Genomic DNA, 27,521 nt, shown 5'->3' with positions numbered 1-27,521 from the left:
TTTTTTTTTTTTTAAAGATTTTATTTTTTCCTTTTTCTCCCCAAAGCCCCCCGGTACATAGTTGTGTATTCTTCGTTGTGGGTTCTTCTAGTTGTGGCATGTGGGACGCTGCCTCAGCGTGGTCGGATGAGCAGCGCCATGTCCGCGCCCAGGATTCGAACCAACGAAACACTGGGCCGCCTGCAGCGGAGCGCGCGAACTTAACCACTCGGCCACGGGGCCAGCCCCAAATCCTCATTATTTTTACTCGGAGCTCCTGGAGAGCAAAGTCTCTCTTATCATCATTGTACCAAAAAAACAAACCAAGAACTCCTTAACTGTACCCATTGTCACAAGAACAGAGAACAACTAAACCATGGCTGAAAAAGTGGTTCGTTCATGCAGGAGAATTTGTGGTGGATTTGGAAGAAGCTCTTTAACCATGAGGCCTTTTATCAGATCATCTACATTCCTGAATTCTGTATGGGTTTGTCCCCGACGCTTAATCTGAAAAATTGCAATTTCTATAGCTTCATTTGGTCAGTCTCCTATTGACTTTCAGCCAAGTCCCCTAGGCTGGCTTCTAAGCTGTATCTTTCTGTGATACAAAGATATTTAATAATCCCATGCTCCTGCCTTTTGTGGCTATTAATTTATACTTATATTTGTTTTTCAACTCCTTTTTGTTTGCCCTTCATAAAAGCTGTAACCTGAGCTATTCTGGAGGGAAATGCTGATGCGGATCTAAACTTTCGGGGTATTTTTCACCTTGGTTACAGACACTCGGTAAATAATTTCTCAGGTGATGGGAAAACCCATTGTCATGAGAAAGTAGCACGTATTTTACAGTAGCTGTAAGACTGTGGCCATGGTACTCAGTAAAAAGGGACCTTCCCCCTGTGTGTGTTTGGGAGAGGGGGGAAGGCCTGTCCTCCATTGTGTTTATCGCAGGCTTACTGATAGGGCGTTATCACAGAGCAAGGAAAGGAGTGCCTTGGCATACAGTTTCAGGAGCCAAGGCAAGTTCAATGTGATGAAATCCCTTCGTCTTAAACTTGTAGGCCCATTTAGGCCTCTTCCCCAGGCATAGCCTGCAGGCCTCCAGCAGCCTGGGGTACCTGTTTTGCTCCTTCCTTTCTTCCTGTTGGCAGTTTTTGGGGGCATATAAAATGTCTTCAGCCCTTTCAGCCAGTAAAGCATGGAAGACAATAGCCTGTATTATGTGGCTTCTTCATTCTTCCCCTTTCCCTGCTCTCCTGTTAAAAGGCTGTCCCTTTCCAAAGGCCCAGTGGAAATGCCTCAGTAAGTGTGAGGGTATCAGAAGTCTTCAGAGGAGCCCATTCAAGTAATTTAAAGTCACCCTCATTTTCCCCACTGGAAATTTCTGCCATCATCAGCCCTGGAAACTTCCTAATACAGGCAAGTAGTATCCCTGAGTTGTTAGGCTGGAAGACTCCAGCATCTTTGCTTTTCTTCTGGAAAAAAAAAAAAGAAAGTATTTTGAGTAAAAGAAGAGAATCCATCACCTAGCTTCTGAAGCTACTGCTCTGAATGAATTTCCGGGCACTTCGGAGTCGCCACATAGTGTTTTGAGCACATGGTCCTTGCTCACAGGCGCTTCTCTCCTGGGCCACAGCTGTACCAACAGAAGGCCTCTGCAAGGCTGAGAGCTTGTTTCACCCATAGACCAGGAGCAGAGTTTGCAGCCAAGCTGTCAAGGCTGTGTTTGCATATCAGCAGTTAGCATATCTTTTCTTCTTCTGAGCAATTGCTTTCCCACTAAAAAAAAAAAAAAAACAAACAGCCCATAAAGCATTTGCTGCTACATAGGATGGGTGCACACTCTGTTAGTGGGGCATCTTCACTTCAGGTCCTCTTGAGGGTGTTTTTATGTTTGTTGTTGTCAGAAGTATATTTTCTCAGAAGTGGAGCTCCTGGAAGCTGTCCACCAGGAAGGAACAGGTAGGTATATAACGATGTCCACAGAGAGAGAAAACTCCAGTGCCGGGTCTCTGTCCTAACACATCAGGCATGTAGCTTCAGGACCTGAGTCTAGTGTCCTGCCCTATGGCAACAAGAGGAAATGGGTCCCTGGTGCTCTGCTCAGGTACTAAGCCAGTTAATGTGAGCAGGTGAGAAAATTCAATCCTTCTGTTTCTCTAGGGATTAATTCATTCCCGGGGTTGTAAATATTACGTTTCACCCTTTCGCCTTACAGAACTGTGAGACTTGGAGGCGATCTGGGCAACCCGCCCAGCAAGACATTATGATGTATACAACACAGTGTGGAACTGAGCCTGTGTCTTAAAGACTTTTATAGCACATAGCTTTTTTTTTTTTTGCTGCTGCTCTTTATTTGCAGTAGTGGATCAGGAATTAAGAAAGCAAAAATGAATGCTTTGACTAGATCTTTTCCTCGTAAAATCCCATCTTATTCTTTTCCTTGAGAAAAGATCACTTTTATTTTTATAAAAATTTGCCCAATCCGTTTTGTCCCCCCAGCCCATCTGCGTTCACTTACTGTTCTTGCTGCTGTCTGTTTTTGAAAGCTCCTTCTAAAATTACATGAAAGCAACCCCATTTTTACAAAATTAGAATTCTGGTAGGAGAGGCTTACCACAAAGGCTGTGGAGAGAGGCCCAGCAAGACCTTTGTGTTTTATTTCAACCTCCCTGGGTTCAACCTACAATTCAGTCAATTTTATAATTACTTCCCTAGGGCAGGTCAAAGTCTCTGCCCTAGAGAAATAACAGATTCCAAAGTCGTCTCCTGGGTCATGGATGGTGCAAACGAAGACTGTTTTGATTCTACATGTTTTAATCTTTCGGGAGCTTCTTACAGAAAATTCCTTTAGCTTTTATATAATTCTAAAACATTGGACATAATATTAGTTTCAACTCTCCATCAATATGCTCCCTCTTTCCTTTTCATCCCTTCTTCCTCCCTCCCCCCACCCCAATATCATTAGTCATCAGGTCCTGCTGATTTTTTTATGACTATTTTTTTAGAGAAGTTTTAGGTTCACAGCAAAATTGAACTGTAAGTACAGAGATTTCCCATATAACCCTACCCCTACACATGCACGGCCTCCCCCCTTATCAACTTCCCCCACCAGAGTGGTGCATTTATTACAATTGATGAACCTGCATTGACACATCATCACCCAACATTCACAGCTTATCTTAGGGTTTGCTCTTGGTGTTATACATTCTGTGGGTTTGGACAAATATGTATGACGTGTATCCATCATTATGGTATCATACACAGTATTTTCACTGCCCTAAAGATCCTCTGAACATAATATTAGTTTCAACCAGCCATCACTATGCTTCCTTTTTTCCTTTTCAGTCTTCCCCCTCCCCCAATATTGTTAGTCATAAGGTCCTGCTGATTTTTCACTTCTAAGTATTTCTCGAATCTGTCTTCTCAATATGTGTTACTGATTATGTGGTTCCATCTCTATCGTCACTGTCCTGGTTTAGGCTATCTTTTCTTGTCTGCATCAGGGCCTGGCTTATGTTATGAGCTTCATAAACGGGGCTCAGTGAATGAACAAATGAATCTGGACAATGGTTCTCTAACTGAGAAAAAAAAAAATCTCGTTAGATCTATCCTCCATCTGTTACTGAAGTTAGCTATCTAAAATGCAAATCTTACTTTGATACTCTCCAGCCTAAAAAACCTTTTAGATGGCTCCCAGGCCAGACACCAGCTGCCTCCCAGACCCATCTCCACCGTGCCTCCCTCACACCCCACCCTGTTTCAGTACCTGCCTCCCACCTTCCCCGCTGCATAAACCGCTATTCTTTCTTCAAGGCTCATACTTTCTCCTTAGAAATCTTTCCCCTGCTTCCTAGAAACAATAGATTCTTTGTTGCTCCGGGGATTTTGTAATGACAGAAGCTGTTCAGAGCTCACCATGTGCCCAGGCTCCCTTATCTTCCCGTGCATAAGTTTACCTCAGATGATCTATCAGGATTTAGTTACAGATCCAAGTAGGGAGCTGGAAGGGAGCTTCAGGCTTGGTCTCTTTGGCTTGAAGGTAGAAAACTAATCTACACTCAACACAAAAATGAAACCAAGTAACAGCCAGTGTGTTCATGCTAGGAACAGCTACATCTTCCTTTTCTCCCACAGTTAGTCTCTCTCCACTCTTCTTTACATTTATTTTAAACATAGTTTAAATAAACATAGTTTATCAAAGTAATACCATGTGATAACTGGGATTCAGACAGCCGGGATCCAGGTCTCAGGTCTGCTACCCACCAGCTATGCCCTCAAGTCATCCATGAAAACTCTTTGGGCCTCATAACCTAATCTGTAAAATCTTACTAGATGATGGTTACGTTAGTTGAACTCTGAGGTCCTGAGAATTTCTAACACCGATTCAAAGACCACACGAGACCTCTAGCTCAGAAATTCTTAACCAGAGTCCCTACTTGTACGTCCGGGAAGACGATGAAAGAACTTTACGGGATTCATGAGCCCCTGAAATTCTGTGTAAAACCCTGTGTGAGTTGCTTGCATCATCTTGTCCACAGAGGGGTTTTCTGGTCTTTTTTCCTCTCAAGGTCATAATAGTTTATGGTTGCCCTATTGTGTATTATTACACATAGCGATAGTCATCGTTTTTGAGAATAGCAGTGTGCTTTCCTTTTTGTAATCTTCAGGGTGTAATTATTTTTTGGTGATTCGTCACCATTAAATTTCCTGAAGGAGGCTAGAAGGCTAGTTAGAGGAAGAAGATGGCACACCAAGAAGAAAAGTAACTTCCTGAAGGTTCTACCCAGAGGAGCAACGGGAGCCAGGACTCTGAGTCGGATGGCCAGCTTTTTGGTTTCTGCTTCATCACATGAATAAAATTGCCACCCAATATCCACCAGCCCTTGTGCAATCAGGATTCCAGGCCTGGCAGATGGATATCTGTTGCGTGTAGGAGCAGGTAGGCACACTGGGGCCTCAGTGTAGGTGGAAAGCCAGAGTGTGGTGTTCTGGTTGTCACCTTCAGCTCTGCACTTCTGGAGACGAGCCCTTCTAGGTCCAGCTCTGCCCCACAAGTCTCTTCTTTTCCCCATTCTCCATCACCAGCTGATATCAAGTACCTACTATGTGGCGGGTACTATGCCAACCCTGGGGAAGCAATGTTGAGCAAAATAGATACTCCCTGCCTGCATGAAGAACATATAGCCATGTACATAGCACAGATCCTGTCCTCAGAGAAATAAGGCTACAGTTAAGATAGTACTTGAATAACACTAAAAAAGTGAAACTCGTGATACTGGATCTTATGGAATGTTATTTACCCTTAGAGCTGTTTCTTCTATGACAGGCCCTCCTAGACACTGTTCAAGGAAGTTCAATACAGAAACTCCAAGGACCTCGCCTGGTAGCAATGATACTCTCCAAGGGGGTGCATTACTGAAGCCCTATCCGTAAAATGGCCCCAAGAACAGTTTTATGAGGCTCCAGAATAACTCCCAAAGCTACTCGTGTTCCCTGCTAGAAAACATCACTGCTCCGAGATTGGCAAACATGAACCAGCATGGTGGAAATTTGGCAGGAAGAAAGCTCAGAAATTAGCACTTGGCCAGGCCTTGTGTAATTCCTATGAAAATTTCAGACTAACATCAAGTAAATTTGTCAGAAGGGGAGTTGTTTGTTAGAGCTCTGACTACTACCCTTGGAGAGCTAAGGGTTTAACATCCACCCCTTCTCCACCCCAGGGCTGCACAGGGGCTGGCTGTAGTTCATACCTGGTGCACAGCAATCCTCAGAGGTCACCTCATCCTGAAGGGGCTGAGAGGTAACTGCGCGCTGTGCGCCATGGACCTGAGGCTGACACGTGAGTTCCCAAGCAGGCTTGCATTCAGTTCAGCTAACATTTATGGAGTGCCTGCTGACTGCTACATGCTGCCTGAGGCACTGGCCATAGAAAGATTACCGAACACTATCTCTGCCGTTGAGAAGCTCACAGGGAGTGGAGAATCTAATGTGGTCAGGGCTGTGGTAGGGATAACGCCCATGGGCTAAGGGAGCATAGAGAAGAGGGTAGGAGGAGGCTTTCTCGAGATCACCCTGAGCTGCAAGAAGCTTCTTAGTGTCTGTGAGGGTCTAGCAACAAGGAGCGTGAGAGTACTAAAGCACAGAATGTGGGAGTGGGGATGGGGTGTTAAGCCAAAAAGCTAGACAGGCAGCTGGGCAGGGTAGGGGCTAAGGTGAGGTAAGAGAAGTGTGGCCTCCAGGGTGCAAATTTTAAGGCAGCATTCACTCTTGGGGGCATGGACTTGCAGGGGTGGCACCTGAGAGTGAGCATCTCCTTCACTTTTGCACCCTAGGTCCTCGCTTGCCTCACCCTGGTCCCAGCCCTGCAGTCGAGCCTTCTGTGCCATCCTAAGGAGCTAGGATTTTATCTTTAAATCATGGAGGGTTTTGACAGTTTCAAGCCAGGGCATTGATCTAGCAAGACTGGCGTTTTACAAATACCACCCCAGCAATGGTTGGGGTTGAGGCTTGACTGGAGTCTAGACTCAGAAACCAGTTAAGAAGCTTTTTGTGTATGTATGGTGAGGAAGATTCACCCTGAGCTAATATCCATGCCAGTCTTCCTCTGATTTTTAGTGTGTGGGCCGCCAGTTCAGCATGGCTGCTAACAGAGTGGTGTAGGTCTGCGCCTGGGAGCTGAACCTGGGCCACTGAAGCAGAGCACACCAAACTTAACCACTAGGCCACCAGGGCTGGCCCCCAGATGCTATTTTAATAGTCCAAGCAAGAGATGAGGAGGACATAAATGAGAGGGCAGCTGGAAGACATGTAGTTTTATAATATTTAAGAGGTAAAAATCAGGAGGCCTGAATTGAATGTGGTAGATGAGGAAGCAGGAAGGCTGTGTGGTGACTCCTAGGTTTCTAGAGCAGCTCCTGAGCAGCAGAAATGGAGATGTTAAGCGAATAGTGAATAGAGGAAGAGGAGGAGCTGGTATAGGGGCAGGATGGGGGACCGGGGTGGGGTGGGGCTGGGGGAACTGTGGATTTGGTCTTGGAAACTTGAAGCTAAGGTGCCTGTGGGGCATCCAGGTGATTTCCAGCAAGCAGGTGGACAGATAGGTACGACGTTAGGAGAGAAATGAGAGCGAGAGATATAAATCACTATGTGCTTTGTAGATTAAGTCATGCGGGTTTCTCAGGAAGGAACCATAGATTTAGAAATGCAGTGGTCAGAGGACTGAACCCAGAGGAACTTGAACAAACAACCACCAATGTTTAAGGTGCAAGAAAGGCTCACGCTAAAGGCACCAGGGGAGATGGTCAGAGGTAGGAGGCAAAGAAGGAGAAAGGTGACCGGAAGTCTTGGGGTGACCAACAGCATCAGTACTCCAGAGAGGTCAAGTTGGGGAGACCTGGGAAGAGTGCGTGGCTGTAGTGGCTGTTACTGCTGACCCCGTTTCACAAGAGTAGTGCGGTAGAAACCAGACTGTGACAGTTGGCGGAGTAATTGAAAGTGAGGAGAGAGGAGCAGAGGCCAGTGAGTGATTCCCAACTAAGGCAACTTTCATGAGTACAGACTCCTGGGCCCACTCCAGAGATTCTGATTCATTTACTTTAGTGTGAGGCCAGGGAGTCTGTATATATAAAAGCCACCTAAGCGAGCTAATGGAAGCCGTGGTGTTGACTCTGCTTTCAAAAGCTGTGAAAAGGGGAAGAGAGGGTGCCTCAGTGAGGTGGGGATACAGGGTAAAGGAAGAGGTTTTTTAGGGGGTGAGGAGCTAACTAAGGACAAGTAAAATGCCTATCAAAGGATGCCGAGAATCCAGGTGAGGACTGAGACTGTGAATTTGTGGTGGCCTCAGTTGGTGCTTCTGGGGCTTTTCTACAGTTTCTCTCAGCAGTGTGGAGTCAGCAGCAGAGAAGGGCAGGTTGTGGGACGACCCAAAGTGGAGATTTTGTTAGGTAGGAGGGGCAGGAGGACAGGGTGTAAGGCAAGTCAACCAAGAGGCTCAGGTCATAGACAGTGGGGCCAAGCAGGTAGTGAAGGATGTGAGGGACCTGATGAATGCATGGGAGGGGGCCCTGAAGACCCGGGGAATGTGGTGGCACTCAGGAGGAGAGCAGGTCTACGGGGAATGCCCGTGCAGGAAGGCTAGGAGGCTGCAGGGAGTGGTCGACTGAGCAGTGCACTTTGTCCTGGCGGCAAATACCTGGATGACATCCTGATGAGAGCCTAGGATGGAAAAATTCTCTGCGTGGAATGCCTCACATGGGCCCAACTGTGAAGTGTAAAACTACCTTCTCACCTGAAAACAGCGCGTAGCTGGGTTTAGCATTTTGTGCTTCAAATGGTATGTAATATCCAGAAGCAGTACCCTCCCCCTTGCGAGTCAAAGTAAAATCAGAAGATACTCAGTGAAAAGACAAAAAAAAACAGCAGTAGAAAAAAGCCACAAACCCAAAGCATCGGCAGAGGAAAGGGAAAAAACTGCAGCAGAGACGAGCTTTGAGGTTGTGTGATCTATGAAAATTTATAGAAATGTTACCTTAAAAAAAAATCCCAAGGTGCTTTACTCACCAACCACTGCAATTAAGTCAAAATTCCCACCCAGGGTGTTACTTTTAATTATCATTCTCTTTATTTTGTTTCCTAAAATAATAACAGGCGTTCTAGAGATGATTTACCAAGATGGCATAATTAGGTGTCAGATGAGTACCTGTGCCCACGAGCCCCATTACTGCTGGCTTCCTTATGCAAATTTGACTGACTGTTCTAAACCTGACCAGATAAAGACACAGGCATAATTGGAGCAGCTGGGCTGGAAGCACAGCTGGGCAGTCCCCATGGAGACCAGGCTCCAGTGCCAGGGTGCCCTTCCTACTGCCCCAGGTTCCTCTCCAACCTTGTTTCTGAGATGAATGCACAGCACATCTGAGCCTGGTCTCCCTTAGATGATCTCCACTTCAGTGCCTTTCACTGTTAATACGCACACAGATCTCCTGGGGAACTTGTTAATATGCAGATTCTGACTCAGTGGGTCTGGGGTGAAGCCTCTGGGTCCACGTGTCTAACAAGCCCCCGGTGATGCTGGTGCTGATGGTCTTGGCTTCACGCTTTGAGTAGCTATTTAAAAGGCTCTAGAAAATACCATGTAGCCTCAAGTGACCTTTGTCGCTTTTTCCCTTTTTGACATCTATTTCTCCCCATTTCCTCCACTCCCCAAGAGTCCTGTATCCTACCTTCTGCCTCCTTAGCTACCTTTCTTCCCCTCCCGCTCCAACACTTCACACTCCCGAGCCTGAGCCTCTCTTATCACAAGCTGTTCTCGACAGGTCATTCTGCAAAGAGCTGCTCTCAGCCAATGGCCTCCCTAGATAAGACAAGCTAAAAACTTGCTTTAAAAAAGAGAGAGGAGAGAAATAACCAGATATCGCAGTGTGTCCCTAAAGGGAACAACCTGCTTCGTTAGGTTTGTCATGTGAGCCAATGGACCCACAGCCCTGGATGTCACAGTTGGAAAGGACCTTATCTTCTGCAACCACCGCCCACCTGTCTAGTATTCGAATCCCGGGATTGTGGGCTCCTCTGGCACTCAGGTGCCTCGGGGACAGGATGTTCACTGTCCATCCTGGGCCAGCACGTCACAAAGGCCTTCTTGATATTGAACTGAAATCCAGCTTCCTAGAGCTGACCCCCACTTGGCCTAGTTCTTGGGTCCCTACGGAGCAGGCTCAATGTTTAGAAGACAGCTATGTCACCCCTGAGTCATTTCTCCTTCAGGCAGAATATCCCCAGGTCGTCAGCTGTTCTTCTTATGCTGTGTGTTGGCTATTCTGGTCATTCTCCTCTGATCCTGCTTCTGTTGTCTTTAGGCCTCTCCATCTGTGATGCCCGTGCTGCAAAAAGTAACCGAAAACTGTCACCACCTCATTACTCTCTTTACCGGACTCTTATTGAACTTACTGCCAACCACATCCTTAAAGTTATTTTCACACATGCTGTGGCTCAGCTACATCTCCCTAGTTGGTAATAATTGTAGTAATTAGATTTAACATTTATGAGAATTGGTATAACACGATGCTTAAGAACACAGGCTCTGGAACCAGCCTGCTGGGTGTGACGCACTCTACGAAGAACCACCTCATTGTTAGCTACCACCATCGTGATCACCATCATCATCATCATTGTGCTAAGCACTTGACCTATAGTAACTGTTTTAATCCTCACGACAACTTCGTGAGGTAAGGGCTATGGCATCCCAATTTTACAGGTGAGGAAATGGAACCTCAAAGGGTTATATTTTGTGCCTAGGCTTAGAGTTAGAGTCTCAACCTAGGCGGCATCCCTTGGGTTTTTGGTGTTGAGGTTTTTTTTGGACACAAGTGCAGGACCGTATTTCTTGCTGTTATTCACAAATTTCATCTTGTGATCACTGCTTTACTTGACTTGGCACCGTCTTTTGGATTCCTGGTTCTGTCATCCCAAGTGAATCTGCCTCCGAGCGTCATGCTGCCTGTCCTAGTTTGAGAAGAGTACCTTCTAGAGTTACATCTAGATATCTGCAGATCTGAGGCCACTTGACAGCTTCCTACAGATTCTGCTCGGTGAAGCCCAGATGCTCCCTGAGCCATCAGCCTTGTAACCCAGTCAGAGAAGCCTAGCGGGTGGCCTGGGAATGATTTGTCCTTAAATATGTCTGTATTTGGCTCCTGGTGAGCGTGCTTCCTCCTCCCTTTCAGGTCTCCATTCCAGAATTCTTCACAGCACAGAGAGCAGTTCCTAAATTGGTAGTTTGTGAAACTGACCCTCTGTGGTCTGCATAACACACACCCCAGAGAGGAGAACGACCCTGTCCTGTGGCTACTGACCTCTAGGAGGCTGGCCCTGCATTTCAAGGTTCCCTGCCTCCAACTCTTGGTACAAACACAGGCCTTCTATGTTCCAAGTAAACCACAGGAGGCTGGGCAGCTGTAAGGGGCCAACATTTCTGTGTAGGAGGAGCTTGGGGCAGCAGTCTCACTAGACGGGAGACTGGAGTGCACCTTGAAACTTAGATTGTATGTTTATTTGTGGTGATTTGCGAGAAGGGAGCACACTGATGGAGATCAGAGGAGCTAAATCTCCCACATGAAGCCATTCTTGGCACTGCCACTGTGCCAACTGACCAGCAGGTCTGGACTGATTTCTCCCCTCTCTCTTTACTGGTTCTCTTCTCTGTCCCTGGGCCATTAACGTAATTTAACTCTGTTCAATTACCATCCTTTTCATGGTGTCAGGATGTCAACCACCTGTCTACCATGAGCCTGGGCTCCCTAATCACCCCATTGTCGCTGGAGCCTGCCAGAGCTGCTGTGAAGCAGCAAAACAAGCATGCAGGAAAATTCTTCTGCCCAACACGTTCCCCTTTTGAAATCATCAAGCAAACCCCGAATACTGTCTGTCTGTGTGGTCAGGCAGAACGGCTGTCCCTCTCACGCTAGAACAGTTAGCAGCCATTGACAGACTGAATCGGGTGGATCCAGGAGGATTTGTGGAAGGCGGTCTTGGTTCCCAAGATCAACATCCAGCCCTAGTACTGCGCCTGCTCTTGGGCAGCGGGCACCCCAGGGTGCCATGAAAGCTGATGGGGGCGGGCGAAGGAGTTCCAGCAAGAAATGGAAAATGCCTCTGACCTTGGTGAAATGAGTCTGTGGTATGACCTTGAACGGCTGTTTAAAAGTGCTCATTTTGACACATTATCATCAGGAAAACACAGTAGTTCAAGGCATGGAGTTAAATCCTGACTGCTTAGGTTTAAATTGTGACCACCTCTGTGATCTTGCATAATTTATTTAACCTCTGCAGACCTCATCTGTAAAGTGGAGATAATCATTGGACCTACCGCATTGGTTGTAAAGATTCAATGAGATAAGACATGTAAAGTGCTCAGAACAGTTCCTGGCATTTAGTAAGAGCTTTGTAAGTATTAACTATAATGATTACCATTATCATCATCATCATCACCACCATTTACTGAGTGTTTTAATATGTACCAGACACTGAGCCAGGCACATACCTGCATTAGCTCCTTGAACTACCCTTTGAGATAGGTGTTATGCTTCGGTTAGGCATCAGTTGCAGAAAGAGACATTTGGAGACGGCGAGTAACTTGCACAAAGTTAAACAGGTAAGTAGTTGGTGGAGTCAAGATTTGGAGCCAAGTTTCCCTAACTCCAAAGTCTATGCTGTTATCGCCCTCAGCTACTGTCCATAGTAACAGCTATACCACTCAGTACTTCCTACAGACTGGGTAGGGTGCTAAGCACTTTACATGCCTTATCTTGTTTACTTTTCATAATCCGATGAGGTAGATACTCTTGTTATCACCATTTTACAGATGAGGAAAGCAAGGTTCAGAGAAGCTAAGCAACCTTCACAAGTTTTTACAGCAAAGAAAGCCAGGATTGAAATCCAGGCCTGCCTGACTCTAAAATTTATTCTAATAGCTATTGAGTTTGACTGCCAAACAGGTGAGCAGGACCCCCCTGGGAGGCTGATAACAGTAATTAGTGATCATGACTCCTGATATCCACTGCAACCCAGGGGACACAGTTTGCCTAATCAGCCCCATTTTCTCAGCTGTCATTAGTGGCAATTTCCACTTTTTCTGATGCTTCATTTCCTGCAATTTCTGAAAGCTGGTGATTTGCTCAGATTAAGACAAGCTTCTGTGCCTTTCACATGTTAGTTTGTTGTATGAGCTGCAAGAATATGGATGAATCGTGAATATGGAGTCCAGAAGGAGGCCCTGGTGGATTATGCAAAGCCTTTGCTGCATTGCTATAGGAGGAATCTGCCAGTAGATGTTCTCTCTGCTCTCTCTATTTCTGGAGTGTGTGTGTATGTGTGTGTGTGTAACAGAGAAAGAGAGGGAGAGCACTAACTATGTGCCAGGTACGGGCCTGAAGAGAGGGTCTCCTTCATATCATTCTCTCAATTAAACCTCACAATATCTGTAGTAAGTAGATACCAACTTTAGCTCCATGTTATAAATGAGGAAATTGAATCTTACAGAGGCATGGAAACCTACCCAAGGTCAGTTAGTCTAACTCCAATGTCTTACATAGATTTATAAATCAACATATAGGACAAATCATAGAAAATAATTTTCAAATAACCTACTTACTATTTCTTTGAGCATTTCTTTTTCAAGAGAGAAAAAATTATTGGAGAAAATTTCTTCCCACCCTCCCCAAATTCTTCTAGAAAGTCTATGCCAGATTTTCTTTTCCGTTTTTTTCTTTTGACTTTTCTCAAAATAATTTTAGTTATAAACAGGACCTACCTGTGCTGAGGACTGTCTGACAGGCCTGTGATTTTATTCCTGCTCTTGTGTTATTGGGTTGTGTGAAGATGAGATAGAAAGGGGACCTGCCAGGAAGGAAGGGGCTAAAAATGAGTGAATGTGGAGATCCAGCGACTCGTGCAGTGACCATCTGTTCATCTTCTCAGAGAGTCAGGCACTAGGGCCACCAGGCAGAGAAAAGAGCTATTTAAGTTGATGGGAAATTAAAAGCATTGAATTAAAATTCACCCCAGGTGAATTTTCTCAGTTAGATACCGAGAGTGTTCATGCCCAGATGTTACAAAAAACCATTTCACTGTAGTCAAGTGTTTGATCAGGAGTTCACAAGGACTCCTTCACCTTCTACTCCATTTCTTAAATCCCCCCAAATTAAGTCAGAGCTAGGAGCCATAGATAGGAGTAATATAAATGCAACTTGTCAGCACCCCAAGTACAACTTCACAGGTGACAGGAGTCCATTCCTGTGCTTGTTCTGTCCTGCGCCTTGTCCAGTTAGCCAATCCTGGCTTATCCTTCAAGGTTAGGCTTCCATCACCACCTCTGGAAAACCTTTCCTGACCCCCGTGGCTACATTAGGTGCTGCTTCTCCTTGCTCCACCAGAGCCTTTTGAATGCCACTCTCATTGAATTTGTCACACTCTCCTGTAAGTTTTTATTTTTTTTGTCTGTCTCTTTCACCAGATTCTAGGCTCCTGAGATCACTTTAATGCCTGATACATAAAAGATGCTCAAAAAATAAGTCAACTAACAAATTTGAATTTGTTTTTTCCCCATCCAAAAGTAATTGCAAGGATTAGTGTTCTTAAGGTAGAATCATTTAAAGGCACTTCTGACTATGTAAAAAAAAGGGGAGAAGGGCACATTAATCTTCTCTCAAGACTTGTCAAGTCAACTGCCAAGAGGTGAAAACATCCTGGCAGTATACTAGTTATCTGTTGCTACAAAATAAATTACTCCAACACTTCTTTTATTATCTCTCATTGTTTCTGTGGTCAGGAATTTAGATAGGGCATATCTTGTCTCTGCATATGATGTCTAGGGCATGTGCTGGAAGATTAGAGCAGGGGCCGGAATCATTGGCAGGCTCATTCTCTCGCCTGACTGGTAGTTGATGCTATTGGTTGAGGGCCATTTGGGGCTGTCAGCCAGAACACCCCACACATGGCCTTTTGATGTGACTTGAGCTTCCTTATAATATGGTGGCTAGGTTCCAAGGGCAAACGTCCTGAGAGAGGGCCAGGCTAAAGCCACTTCGTGTTTATAACCTGGCCTCAGAAATCACATAGCATCACTTGTGCCACTCTCTATTGGTTGAGGCAGTTACAAAAACCCATCCAGGTTTAAGGAAGGGAAAAAAGACTCCAGCTCTCAGTAAAAGTGTGTCAACGGCACATTGTAAGTAGAGCCTGTGGAATGGGATACATACTGGTTGTGGCCATCTTTGAAAAATGCAATCTGCCACAAGCTGTCATGGGGAAAAGGCCAAAGACTACGTAATAGAATATGTATAAGAATCCCTTATATGAGATAAGAGAGATGAATCAAGGCATATGGATTTCATGAAGGCAGTGAGTTTTTTCTCTACTGCCAGAGGGCAGGTAATTATAACTCTGTCAGGAATGCAAATAGAAAGAGAAAGAGTTAACGCCTTGTGACAGAATCTGGAATGTTAGAGTGTCCTATTGCCAATTATCAGGTCTACATCATCTTCTTGCAAGAATGAGGCAGCTGTAGTTGCGAGGGTGACACCCACATGATCCTCTTTGTTGAGGTCATCTATAGATTTCACCTTGTTCCTAGCTCACTGTCACTCCAGCACCACTCTTGTCATAATTCTTGATTATTTCATTATCCATATTGACAATACCCTGACCTCTTCAGTTCTTGACATCCTCTCTTCCAATGATCTTGTCCCCCAAACTTCTCAGCTACTCACTCCCGTAGTCATTGGGTGATACCCTTGACTTTGTCATTACCTCTTATTGCAGCCATCTATGATCACTATTTAAAATGTCTACTTCAGCTCCAGTAATTCTTCAGTGCCACAAGAACCTATAGTCTCTTGATGCTACCACCCTTTCACTGTCCCTCACCTCCCTGTGACCTCACTCCTCCCCCCAACTTAGATCAGAAGTCCATCACTAGAATCACCCCTTTGTATATGCTCTCAGCTCCCTTGCGCCTCTCCTTCTTTGCATTCTCCTAACAAAACCCAACCCTGATTAATCCAAACCCCCACACCCTCCACAGCTGCCACCAAATAACTATTGGTCTTACTCCAAATTTATGACAGTAACCTCAAGTGGGTCCTTAACAGTGCCTGCAGTCAGACTTTCCCTGAAAGGGGGATCAGAAATCCTGCCTCAAGCTGCTCCCCTACCCCAGAGCTGTAACCCCACATCTTTGGGTCAGAGCCCACCATCTGACAGGCATTGCTGCTCAGAACTTAAAAGCATACCCAGCCAACCTTCAGGAGAATGAGAAACCCTCTTCAAAAAACAGCTTTTCTCTGCTGATGCCCCCGCTTTCTGGTGGCTTCAAAACCAAAGTCTGGTAATGTGACATCCTCTCTGAGGGCACCCTTTCCATTTCCGCTTCATTTTCTGTACACTCAGCATTGCTGAGAGAGCTCTTCTGACATATTCTATTCTTAGCACCAAAGCACAAACTCACATATGCAGATACACCAAAATTAGAACTGCACGTTCATTTCCCAAATTCTTAGAAAAATCAAGAACACTCAGGAGGTTGGGGGTGGAAGGGGCTGTAACCGAGTCACTCCAGGGTGAGGTGGAAAGTGCCCGAGTAGGGGCCTGGAGACTTTGACACTATGGAGATGCATCACCTGTGTTGGGCAAGTCCCTTCAGCTGTCTGGGTCCCAACCTCATCATCTGCAAAATAAGGAACTGGATGAGGTCATTCTTAAGGTCCTTTCTAGATCTTTCATGCCGACTTTGGCACAGGATGCTGTAACATTCACAGTTGTCCCTGTTTTCTCTGCCTCTACTTCATTCTCAGGGGTTTTTTTTGCTTTTTGTTTTTTTAGGAAGATTAGCCCTGAGCTAACATCTGCTCCCAACCCTCCTCTTTTTTACTGAGGAAGACTGGCCCTGAGCTAACATCTGTGCCCATCTTCCTCTACTTTATAGTGGGACGCCTGCCATAGCATGGCTTGCCAAGTGGTGCCATGTCCGCACCCGGGATCTGAACCGGCGAACCCCGGGCTGCTGAAGCAGAGCATGCGAACCTAACTGCTGTGCCACCAGGCCAGCCCCCATTCATCAGTTTTTAATCCAGTAAAGGCTGTGCTTCATGCCCAAAGGGGACAAACAGAAATAGGACACAATCACTGTCCTCCCGGAGCTCACACTCCTTACAAAGAGCTTGATATAATTCTGTAATTATACCATAATCTGATGAATGTTTGGGGGAAGGTATGTTCAAAATGCGATGGGAGCAAAGTAGAAAAGGGGGTTAGCTCTACCTGCAGAGATTATAGTCTTTCACAGAGAAAATGGTGTTAGAGAGTAAGTTTTCTTAAATGATCAATGGACTTTGCCAGAGTGCGATGAGGGTAGGGGGCACAGAAAAGATTCCAGTTATGAGAAAGAACTCAAAGTAATGATGAATCTGGGGGACAAATTCCAAGTTTTTCAGATGCCTGGCCATTAGGCACATGAGGGAGTATGTCAGGATATGAGGCTGGAAAAGATAGACTGGAACCTTTTGTTTTTTTTCTTCTCATTTAGCAAAAATCTCATTTTAGAATTATCCCAAGTTTCTAATTTTTAAGCAGAGCTTCTCTGCCATTCTTGAGGTCTTATCCTTTCTAGGCTCTGCTTTATGTTATATATGTTAGCCCGAAATTTGGCCCTTTTATTTATGCTGTCCTCCTGAAAATGTTCAAGCATATCATTTATCAAATATTTCCATGTAACGTGTAAGGCAGAAAATAATAGCAGCTTCATTTTACAGAGAGAAAAGCTAAAGTAAACACTGATTTGTAGATTGCTCAATATCAGGTAAACAGACCTGAAACATGTTCTGAGTCCTTCCGTCATGAAAATTCCATGACTTTTTTTTCCCTTAAAGTCAAGAGAAATAAGTAATCTTGACTGACCTGGGCAATCACATTGGGACTTTGCTGAGAGTTAGGTTTTGAGTCAAGTATGGCTTTAAGGAAAAACTAAATATTGTGAACACCATATAAGGTTAGGGAAGAAAGCATAATGTAAGTTACCGCTCAGAGTAGGGTCAGTAAGATTAAAATCTTTGTGAGCCATGAGAGTAGCTGCTTCTTTTTCCCAGTCAAATGATTTCATAAGGACACGTTGTTGGCTTTTTTGAAGTCAATGTGAGAGGTGGTTGGTCACTGCAGACTTCACAGGACAATAGCACCTGGGTGGGTCACTGCTATCCTGGATTTGGCCTTTGGCCTTTGAGATCCAAAAAGTTCAGCTATTCTCCTAGAACTGATCAGGGTTTAGAGGACTGACTCAGAACTCGGCAGAGGTGGATGTTTATAAAGCAAGCTGTTTATCTTGTGTCTCTAGCACCATCTACCGGGAAACAAAGTGCCTTTATTAGAAGACTTATAGTGGAAAGCATGAGAAACCCAACTCAGGAAGCAAAGAGGAAGGAGAAAAAGGGAGGAAGGAAAAGCTCAGCAGATTCTGCCTAAGAAATAGAGAATTAAGTATATTATATTGAAGTTACTTATAAAGAGATGTAACCACTAAAATAAAAACACAGACTTTCTAAATTATCAGAAACATATACACACACAGACCATATAGTAAAGGATTTTTTTTTAAAAAAGCAACAACTAGAATTCATAAACACAGAAAGCATACCATAAAATATAATGACAGAACTAAGAACACTTAGAACATGTCACATTAATGCCATAAAACGCCCCTATTAAAAAAGTCTCTCAAATTGAACCACAAAGCAAAGCCCAGCAGAATGCTTTGTACAAACCAAGTGACTCAGAAAGTTTGAAAATATGAGAATCCAGAAGCAAACCGGGCCAGCCCGGTAGCCCAGTAGTTAAGTTTGCACACTCCGCATCAGCGGCCCGGGGTTTGCTGGTTCAGATCCTGCGTGCGGACCTATGCATCGCTTATCAAGCCATGCTGTGGCAGGTGTCCCACATATAAAATAGGGGAAGATGGGCACAGATGTTAGCTCAGGGCCAATCTTCCTCACCAAAAATTTAAAAATTACATTAATTAATTAATTAATTTTGAAAAAGCAAACCAAGCAAATGAAAGCCACAATATCAGCAGGTCTCAATTTTAACATCAGTAAAGGCTGATTTCTGGACAGAAAGTATTAAATTACATAAAGGAAGACACCTTATAATGATAAAGGATGCAATTCATAACGGACGTTCACAAAAAATGACTATATCTAAGACGTTAAGAAAAACCTCAAGCAGTTTCACAAATGTAAGTAATATAGCCAATATTGACCTAGAAATGTTTTAATTCTCTCAGTAATTCTTGGATCAAAAAGGAAATCAAACCTCAAAGCTAGGGATATCTAGAAAATAACTAAATAATATATTATATTCTATATAATGGAAATTTTTATACATAATATATATTGGAATATATAATAAATGGGAATATTCTAATTATATATAATGGGAACTCCTACATGTGATATAAAGTATTGTTCAAAAGAAAATTTTAGCACTAAATACTTATATTACTCAAAAAATGTGAAAATAAATGAATTAGGCATCTAATGCAAGATACTGGAAAAAGAATGAACTCAAGAGAACAAAAGAAAAATTAATAAAATTAAAGCAGAAATTATGATTTTGAAAAGAGGAGGCAAGGTAGTACTAATAAATAAATCTAAGAGCTGCTTCATTGGAGGAAAAAAACCCCAATAAAATAGATAAAGCATTAGCTAATCTATTCGACACACAAAATTAGAAATCAGCATAGGCAGGGGCTGGCCCCGTGACCAAGTGGTTAAGTTCGTTCACTCCACTTTGGTGGCCCAGGGTTCACAGGTTCAGATCCTGGGCGCAGACCAATGCACCGCTCATCAAGCCATGGGGTGGCGGCATCCCACATAGGGGAACTAGAATGACCTACAACTGTGATATACAACTATGTACGGGGGCTTTGGGAAGAAAAAAAAGAGAGGAAGATTGGCAACAAATGTTAGCTCAGGGCCAATCGCCTCACCAAAAAGAAAAAAGGAAGAAAGAAATGAGCATAGGCAAATAACCACAGACAAATGAAATTGAAAGGATCATAAATTATTTCTTTCCTCAACTCTTTACAAATAAATATGAGAGTGATATAGATGAAATGGATAATTTTCTAGGAAAATAAAAATAAATTTGCAATTGTGACCTCCAAAAAGAAATTTTAGACAGATTATCATAGAAAAAACAGAGAAAAATATGAGTGCACATAGAGTTGTCCAATGAAATACCTAGGAGTAAATTTAGCAACAACCTTCAAGATAAATTGGGTGAACAGGTCGCAGTGGAAGCAGGCTGGGTATTTGTGTGTGTACGTGGGTGTACACTCAGCTGCTTGGCTATCCTTGTAATATTTCTGGAAGGGTGCATGAGAGACCGGTAGCAGTGGTTGTGCTGTTGAAGGAAACTGACATGTGGGGAACAAAGCTGAGAGAAATTCTTTTTGCTATATAGTATTTCATACCTTTTATGTTTGTTCCCTTTTAAATTGGTTACACGTGCAAAGATTACCTAGTCAAAAATTCTTTTTTGTAAAAGTAGAACCAAGGCAAAGGAAATAGATACTTTTAAAGGAGCTTTTCAAAAAGAATGTTAATTTTTCCTGATGCTGACTCTGGTAAATGAGAAGGATTTCTTTGTGTGCTTCTCAAATTTTCTTGGTTGAACAGTGGGCACCGGACTCTAGGATGAGATCAGCCAGGCCTCAGCGTCTCCTCCAGGCGCTCTGGACCCCAGGCACCCCAGGCCCCCTCAAAGCTCTGCGAACTCAGAGACCCCAGTTCTCACATGCCAGAAGGACTGCATTCCTGAACAGCAGCTCTGAGTTTAAGGATACCCTCTTTTGCCCAAAGATAGGAGATTCATGTTTCCTCTCGGTTTTTAGGAACCCACAAAAGCAGAACTAAATGCTTTAAATGGCTAAAAGTCAGTTCTCCTTTTACTTATTTCTTTTAATGATAAAGACAAGTTCCTGATTTTTCTTAGCCTCCTCAGATTTCGGCCCCACTTTGTATGCTATTATCTGTCCCCTAAAAATAGTAGAAACCAAGTTCGTAAAACATTTCCATTTGACCTCATGAAAAGAAAAGGCAATTCTCACCCTAAAAGAGTATGTTAACTACCTAACATTTGTATTTATCTTTAAAATACATGATGTGGTTCTGGGACAACAAGAAAACTTTTAAAGGGACAAACTGTATCATCGTGTAAGGCTCTGAAAGAGTCCCTATCCTCTTTCCCCCTCAAGAAAGAATGGCCGTGGGGGGTGGGGGAGGGGGGTGTGGGGGGGGAGGGGGGAAGGTGCTGGCCTGGTGGTGCAGTGGTTAAGTTCGCACGTCCGCTTCTCGGTGGCCCGGGGTTCGCTGGTTTGGATCCCGGGAGCGGACATGGCACCACTTGGCACGCCATGCTGTGGTAGGCGTGCCACATATAAAGTAGAGGAAGATGGGCATGGATGTTAGCTCAGGGCTGGCCTTCCTCAGCAAAAAGAGGAGGATTGGCAGTAGTTAGCTCAGGGCTAAGCTTCCTCAAAAAAAAAAAAAGAATGGCCAGAGGGCTGGCCCCATGGCCGAGTGGTTAAGTGTTCCCCACTCTGCTTTGGCGGCCCAGGGTTCCACTGGTTCGGATCCTGGGCGCCGACATGGCACGGCTCGTCAGGCCATGCTGAGGCAGCGTCCCACATAGCACAACCAGAGATACTCACAACTACAATATACAACTATGTGCTGGGCGGCTTTGGGGAGAATTAAAAAAAAAAAAGATTGGCAACAGATGTTAGCTCAGGTGCCAATCTTTAAAAAAAAAGAAAGAAAGAAAGAAAGAAAGAATGGCCAGAGTGTTTCCGCCTGCTGCCGGGGAACCTGGGATTCTTTGTACTTGGTGCAAGATCCTAGGACCAGGGGGCTGTTCGCTCCCAGGTGGGCCATACTTTTAGAGGGGGCGAGGTGTACCCCAGCTCTCATCTGTTCCTGGGATTTTCCAACTGAGCTGCTCAGAGCCTGTAATGGCTTCACTCTGGCTTTTATATATGTGTATTTTATACTGTATGTATGTGAATATTTTAATATATATATATGTATGTATGTGTGTGTGTGTGTGTGTGTGTGTATTGAGCTTCCTCCAGAGATTCCCTCTGAAATAAAGAATTCTGCAGGAAGTGGGGTAGAGGTTGAAAGTCAGTGATTTAGTCCAGCTTCTTCATTGTACTGATGAAAAACCCAGGCTCAGAGAAGTGATTTCATAATCTAATTTTACTTAATGTCTTTCTTTCCTCATCTGAGGCATTCCGCCCTACTACACACACCCCCATCACCTTGTACCAAAGCTGTTTCCTCCACATTGAATATTCTTCAATCTTCCTCACCCATTCAACCTGGTGTGATCTCACCTCAAGCCTCAGCTTAACCTCTGTAATTTCATCCATGGAATCTCCCCAGTCTGCCACATCTAAGCCAACTCAGTCACACTGCCTATCTTCTTTCTTACAGCTATGCCTCTACTGGAGCACTCTTCACATTCTGTGATTATGAGCTATTTATAGGTCTGCTCCTTCCTCCAGACTTGAAGCAGCTTAAGAAGGCAGGTTCCAAATCTCCTTCATCTATGTAGTGTCCCTGCCCATCGGAGTGCCTGGCATACAGTAGGTGTTTAATAAGTGCTGATGGAGCAAAAGAGTGACGACTGAATGGCTCCTTGTCCATTGCTCTGGCTTTGACATGGTGCTGTAAAGTAACCAGTTTGCTCTCTAGACTTCCTCACATTATCTGGCCTTTCTTAACTGAGCTAAATTCAAAATATTTGCATACTCTGTTTGAAATGGCTCAGCCTAGGATCTAGGGAAGAACAGACCTCAAAGTTAGGAAGAGAATGAAAGGTGAGAAAGCAAAATGACACTATTTCAGAAGAATGGAAAACCCATATTACAGCCTTTTGGCAGACATATTTAGAGGACTGTGTGCTGAGAAATTCTCTTTCTCTTGGATCTTCAGTTGAAATGACGCACAGGGGCTGGCCCGGTGGTGTAGTGGTTAAGTTCATGCGCTCCGCTTCGATGGCCTGGGGTTTGCTGGTTTGGATCCCGGGCACGGACCGACATACCGCTCATCAAGCCATGCTGTGGTGGCCTCCCACGTAGAAGAACTAGAAGGACTGACAACTAGGATGTACAACTATGTACTGGGGCTTTGGGGAGAAACAAAAAAAGGAGGAAGATTGGCAACAGATGTCAGCTCACGGCCAGTCTTCCTCACACACACACAGAGTCTCTTCACATTTCTTTAGAGCCACTTGTTCATTTTTTAGAAAAAAGAAATGACACAAAATAATCCTGATTCCTCTTTTTTCACCCTCAAAGCCCTGATTACTTGTTCAGTGGTTTTATAGAGCAGAGAATGTTGCAAACTATTTTTACAGATTTTATCAACTGTAAGATGCCATCATTTGTAAAGTTCACCATTGTTGAACATCCCATGAATTAAAAAAACCTCTACCAGTTAGACCATGACATGCTTTCAGAGATTTTAAAATACAAAAATGAGTGTCTTAAATTGATGAAATACAGCATATATCAATATCATAGGTTGTCGTTTGATCATATCAAGTTATGTGGGTCTCAGTTTCCTCATCTGTTACATGAGTAGTTTGGACCAGTTGAGCTCTGAGAACATTCTGGTCCCAACTCCATTGAGTTCTGTAGCACCACGAAGGAATGTTAACTGGGCACTGGCTGTGTGATGACCACCAAGACTGGGCTCCTGTCCAGGTTCCTCTGTGCTTTGTCTGTTAAGAGTTAAGGGTCCCCACACTGCAGTATCCTCCTTCAGGACTGACCACCAACCCACATCATTGTGAAGAGGCTTCAGGATGTCCCGCCTTGATAAGAACAAATGTACTGCTTGTAGCGCTTGAGGAATCTGGCTTACACACAGGAACGAGGCAGTGCTTGCCGACTACAACTTCTTCAGGAATCAATCACTCCTGGAGACACAAAACTTTCATTCAAAGGATTGAATCCAAAATTGGCAGATTGTAGAGTGGCCATACATCCCAGTTTGCCCCGGACAGTCCCAGTTATCTCATTTGTCCCAGTGTTATTATTAATAGCCCCCACTACAGTTTAGAGTGTGCCTTCAGGCTGATCAGGGAAGTGATTGGGGAAAGGTGGTTGCCAGTGTCTTATTGACTAATAATGGCCCCAATTGGTTTGAGAATCACTAATCTCAGGGACATTTTTTTCTATTTTATTTTTTATTGAGGTTATGATAGTTTACAATCTTGTGAAATTTCAGTTGTACATTATTATTTGTCAGTCATATTGTAGATGCACCACTTCACCCTTTGTGCCCACTTCTCCAGCCTTCTCTCTTTCCCCTGGTAACCACTGATCTGTTCTCTTTGTCCACACGTTCAACTTCCACATATAAGTGGAGACATACAGAGATTGTCTTTGTCTATCTGGCTTATTTCACTTAACATAATACCCTCAAGGTCCATCCATGTTACTGTGGATGGGACAATTTTATCCTTTTTATGGCTGAGTAGTATTCCATTCCCAGGGACATTTTTAGTGTCTGCTTAGCCACTGCACAGGTGCTAATGCTTGGTTATGAGCCCTGGGATATTTCAGCACTAAAACAAGAACTGTCAAGAAGGTGATTGACTCAATAGTTAGGACAACCATCACCCTTTATTCCACTAAGCCCTTAATGGATATTATGGGTTTCCTTGATTTCTGTACTTTTTTCACACTTGAATGACTCTGAATGTTAAAGCTACTGCATCTTGCAATCAATGGCATCTTACAATTAAGGAAATCCAATAATTCATTCTCCTTATTAGGATCTGGGCTCCCATCTCCCTTACAAATTGAAATGAAGGCTGAGAGGGTAGAGCCAGTGGGTCTTTAGGATACTTATATAAAGATTTGATTTGGGCATTTATCACCCTTTTTTCTGCCTCTTCCCACCAGGAGAAGTTGCTCCAGTGCAAGGAACTGCATTTGACCTGAGGAAGCCAGTGGAGCTTGGAAAACACCTACAGGAGTTTCACCTCGGTGGCTTTGACCACAATTTCTGTCTGAAGAGATCCAAAGAAAAGCATTTTTGTGCCCGGTAGGTCCTTTTCACTTACTGCCTGTGTAGGGAAGAAGAGGTATAAACTCCTATTTGAGGAGCTTCTCTTCTAGTCATTATCAGGACCAATTACTATGCCACAGGGACCAAATACCACATCGTATGTCTTCAAAGCTCCTATCCCACAGGTGAGCTCTGTAGAATTTACCTCCCCCTCCCCCACCATGCCATTATTCCTATGTCCCTACCTGGCACCCCGTCTCTCTTTGCTCCCTCTCTCATCTCTGCCTGTTCTTTAAGGCCCTTTTTTTAAAATTTTATTTTTATTTGAGTTCATAATAGTTTACATCATTGTGAGATTTAGTTGTACATTATTTCTTGTCTGTCACCACATAAGTGCTCCCCTTCACCCCCTGTGCCCATCCCCTCACTCCCCTTCCCCTGGTAACCACTCAACTGTTTCCTTTGTCCACGTGCTTGCTTATATTCCACATGAGTGAAATCATCTGGCGTTTGTCTTTCTCAGTCTGGCTTATTTGGCTAAGCATAATTCCCTCCAGGTCCTTCCATGTTGTCGCAAATGGGATGACTTTGTCTTTTTTTCTGGCTGAGTAGTATTCCACTGTGTATGTGTGTGTGTGTGTGTGTGTGTGTGTGTATATACACACTAGGCTGGGTGAGTTTGATTTGCTCTTCCCCAAAGAAGCCAAGATCAGAGTGAGAAGTTGCTACTGAAGATCCTCAAAACCACCTTCTCATGCCTCACCTATGAGGCTGTGAGAATTTCCCATCATGCTCTTCCTTTTGTCTCCTCCATATATCTCGTCCTTGCTCTGTGGCTGGGTCTCATTCCTGTCTCAAAGCTGCTTCCCAGCTTCTACCTGTCCCTACCTGCTTTTCTGCCCTGGACCTATATGTGGTTTGGCTTTATCTGCAGGGTCCATCATGCTGGAAGCGGGCGGGTACTGGAAGTGTACACCACCCAGCCCGGGGTTCAGTTTTACACGGGCAACTTCCTTGATGGCACACTAAAGGGCAAGAGTGGAGCAGTCTATCCCAAGCACTCCGGTTTCTGCCTCGAGACCCAGAACTGGCCTGATGCGGTCAATCAGGTAAAGCCACAGGCCAGCTTGTCAGAGTAGTGTTGTGTCCAAGGTGACACTATATTCAGAGGTCACAACACTCAAGACAGGTCTGTATGAGTCAAAAGTCCACATGTGTTCTCTTCTCCAAATCGTGATAAACCCAGGAAACACTTAGCCAAGTTACTAACATCATATTTACATGTTAAAAAAAAATCTTATATTTTGTACCTCCAAAGGCTTTATTCAGTTTAATATTTCTCCTTATCAATATTTACTCATTTTCTGCAACCACACTTTTAAGATGATCTTCCGTATCTTCTCGTCCTATTTGCTTCCTCATAACTGTCTTTTCTAGATATTGCCTAGAGTAATGCCCCTCAAAGCACCAAGGTCATAGACACTTGCAGCTTGCACCAGAACATAAATCAACACACTGCTTCCTTCTTTGAATCTTGCTATGACCAAATGTGCTTAGTGATGCAGTGGATTTTCATTCTGGCTCAAGTTCTTTATCTCGTTGCAAACCCATAATAAACAGTTTTCTCTCATTGGCAACTGGTTCACAGAGCTGGTCTAAAGACCAGTCTAGAAGCCACCCTGAATGGTTAAGGGGGCGCCCTGGGCTGGCAAGGTGTAACCTGTATTATTTTCCCCTTCACAGCCCCACTTCCCTCCTGTGCTGCTGCGGCCTGGTGACGAGTATGACCACACCACTTGGTTTAAGTTTTCTGTGGCTTAAGGAAGTGTAAAGACATGATGTCCTCCGGGGCCAGGCTGGGAGCCTCTTCAGCAGCCTGTCTCCTGTCCAGAAATGATATGAAGATTAGAGGCTTTAAAAGTGATCCGATGAATTAAAATCATACAAATGGTAGCTGTCATGATAATCAATCTGAATACTGACTTCCTTTTCCAATAACTAGCTCCAGGCTAGATCTGATGACCAGCTCTATTCTCTGTGTACTTAGGAGGATCCAATGACCAATGTCATCATCTAAGCCCCAACCCTAGCCCAGAAGTGGTACCTGGGCCCCCGGTGTTATGTGGGCTCAATCTCTCCACCCGCCTTTCTTTTCTACTTTTCACATTCCTTTCTTTGATTCTCCTCTCATTCCTTTTCTTTTTCCTCTTCTTCTACCTCAAACCACCTTGCCCTTGTGTAACACTCTGGAGTTTTTAAAGGTCACATTAGCTCATTCAAGATGCAGGCAGATGGACCTCTCTGCCTTGATAAGGTAGTAAATGATTGAGAAGTGAGGGAGCTGAGGCTTAGAGAGGGTGAATGACCCACCTAAAGGCACACAGCTAGGAAAAGTTTTAGCCAGGACTTGAGGTTAGGTCATGCAAATTCAAGTCCCCTTCTTTGCTTCTACTTCAGTCTGCCAGAGTCACTGATGGGCAAAGGGGGGTCTGACCTTTACGCCGTTGTAGCCAGCCGTTCCTCCCAGATTCACTTTTATAAGCATTAGTCTGAGTTTAACTCTCTCTGAGCCTTAGAGGTGGGATGACTTCAAATGCAAGATCAAAATATCCAGAAAGAATCTATAATTTTGATTCTCTGCCTTTGGGATTAACTGAGAAAGCCCAACCCAGTCAAAGTGTGGGAAGAAAGGAAGCCTTGGAAGCAGGAGCTGTGTTGGTGTGAGGAGAGAGGCCTTACCTGAGGATTGCATGTTCCGCGCAGAGCAGATGTCGTGTTATGAGGCTGGGGCTCCCTCCTTTTTTGAACAATTGAATCATCAGTGATGGGTTTGGGTTGGTGGTTTTTAATGTTTCTTATACTATTATATGCCAGCAATTAGTTGAAATAAAACCAAAATCTGCACCTTCAGAA

General features: G+C 44.2%; 1 protein-coding gene and 1 long non-coding RNA gene across 2 annotated transcripts in view; both read left to right on the top strand.

Annotated features, from left to right (window-relative positions):
• The window catches only part of GALM (galactose mutarotase), a 52,614-nt gene extending 25,093 nt beyond the window's left edge, over positions 1 to 27,521 (top strand). Inside the window, exons 5-7 of the mRNA XM_001500603.5 lie at positions 24,503 to 24,644; positions 25,543 to 25,717; positions 26,352 to 27,521. Of these exons, the coding sequence (XP_001500653.2) occupies positions 24,503 to 24,644; positions 25,543 to 25,717; positions 26,352 to 26,429 (395 nt within the window). The 3' untranslated portion in view covers positions 26,430 to 27,521. The remainder of the gene's footprint in view (positions 1 to 24,502; positions 24,645 to 25,542; positions 25,718 to 26,351) is intronic.
• Positions 4,650 to 8,315, top strand: LOC138917704 (uncharacterized). Its single transcript, XR_011426126.1, has 3 exons — positions 4,650 to 4,921; positions 5,703 to 5,821; positions 6,315 to 8,315. It is a non-coding gene; the product is annotated as an uncharacterized lncRNA (long non-coding RNA).

Source organism: Equus caballus, chromosome 15 (genome assembly GCF_041296265.1).
Source record: "Equus caballus isolate H_3958 breed thoroughbred chromosome 15, TB-T2T, whole genome shotgun sequence".
Taxonomy (NCBI): Eukaryota; Metazoa; Chordata; class Mammalia; order Perissodactyla; family Equidae; genus Equus; species Equus caballus.
This window is presented reverse-complemented; position numbering and strand designations above follow the sequence as displayed.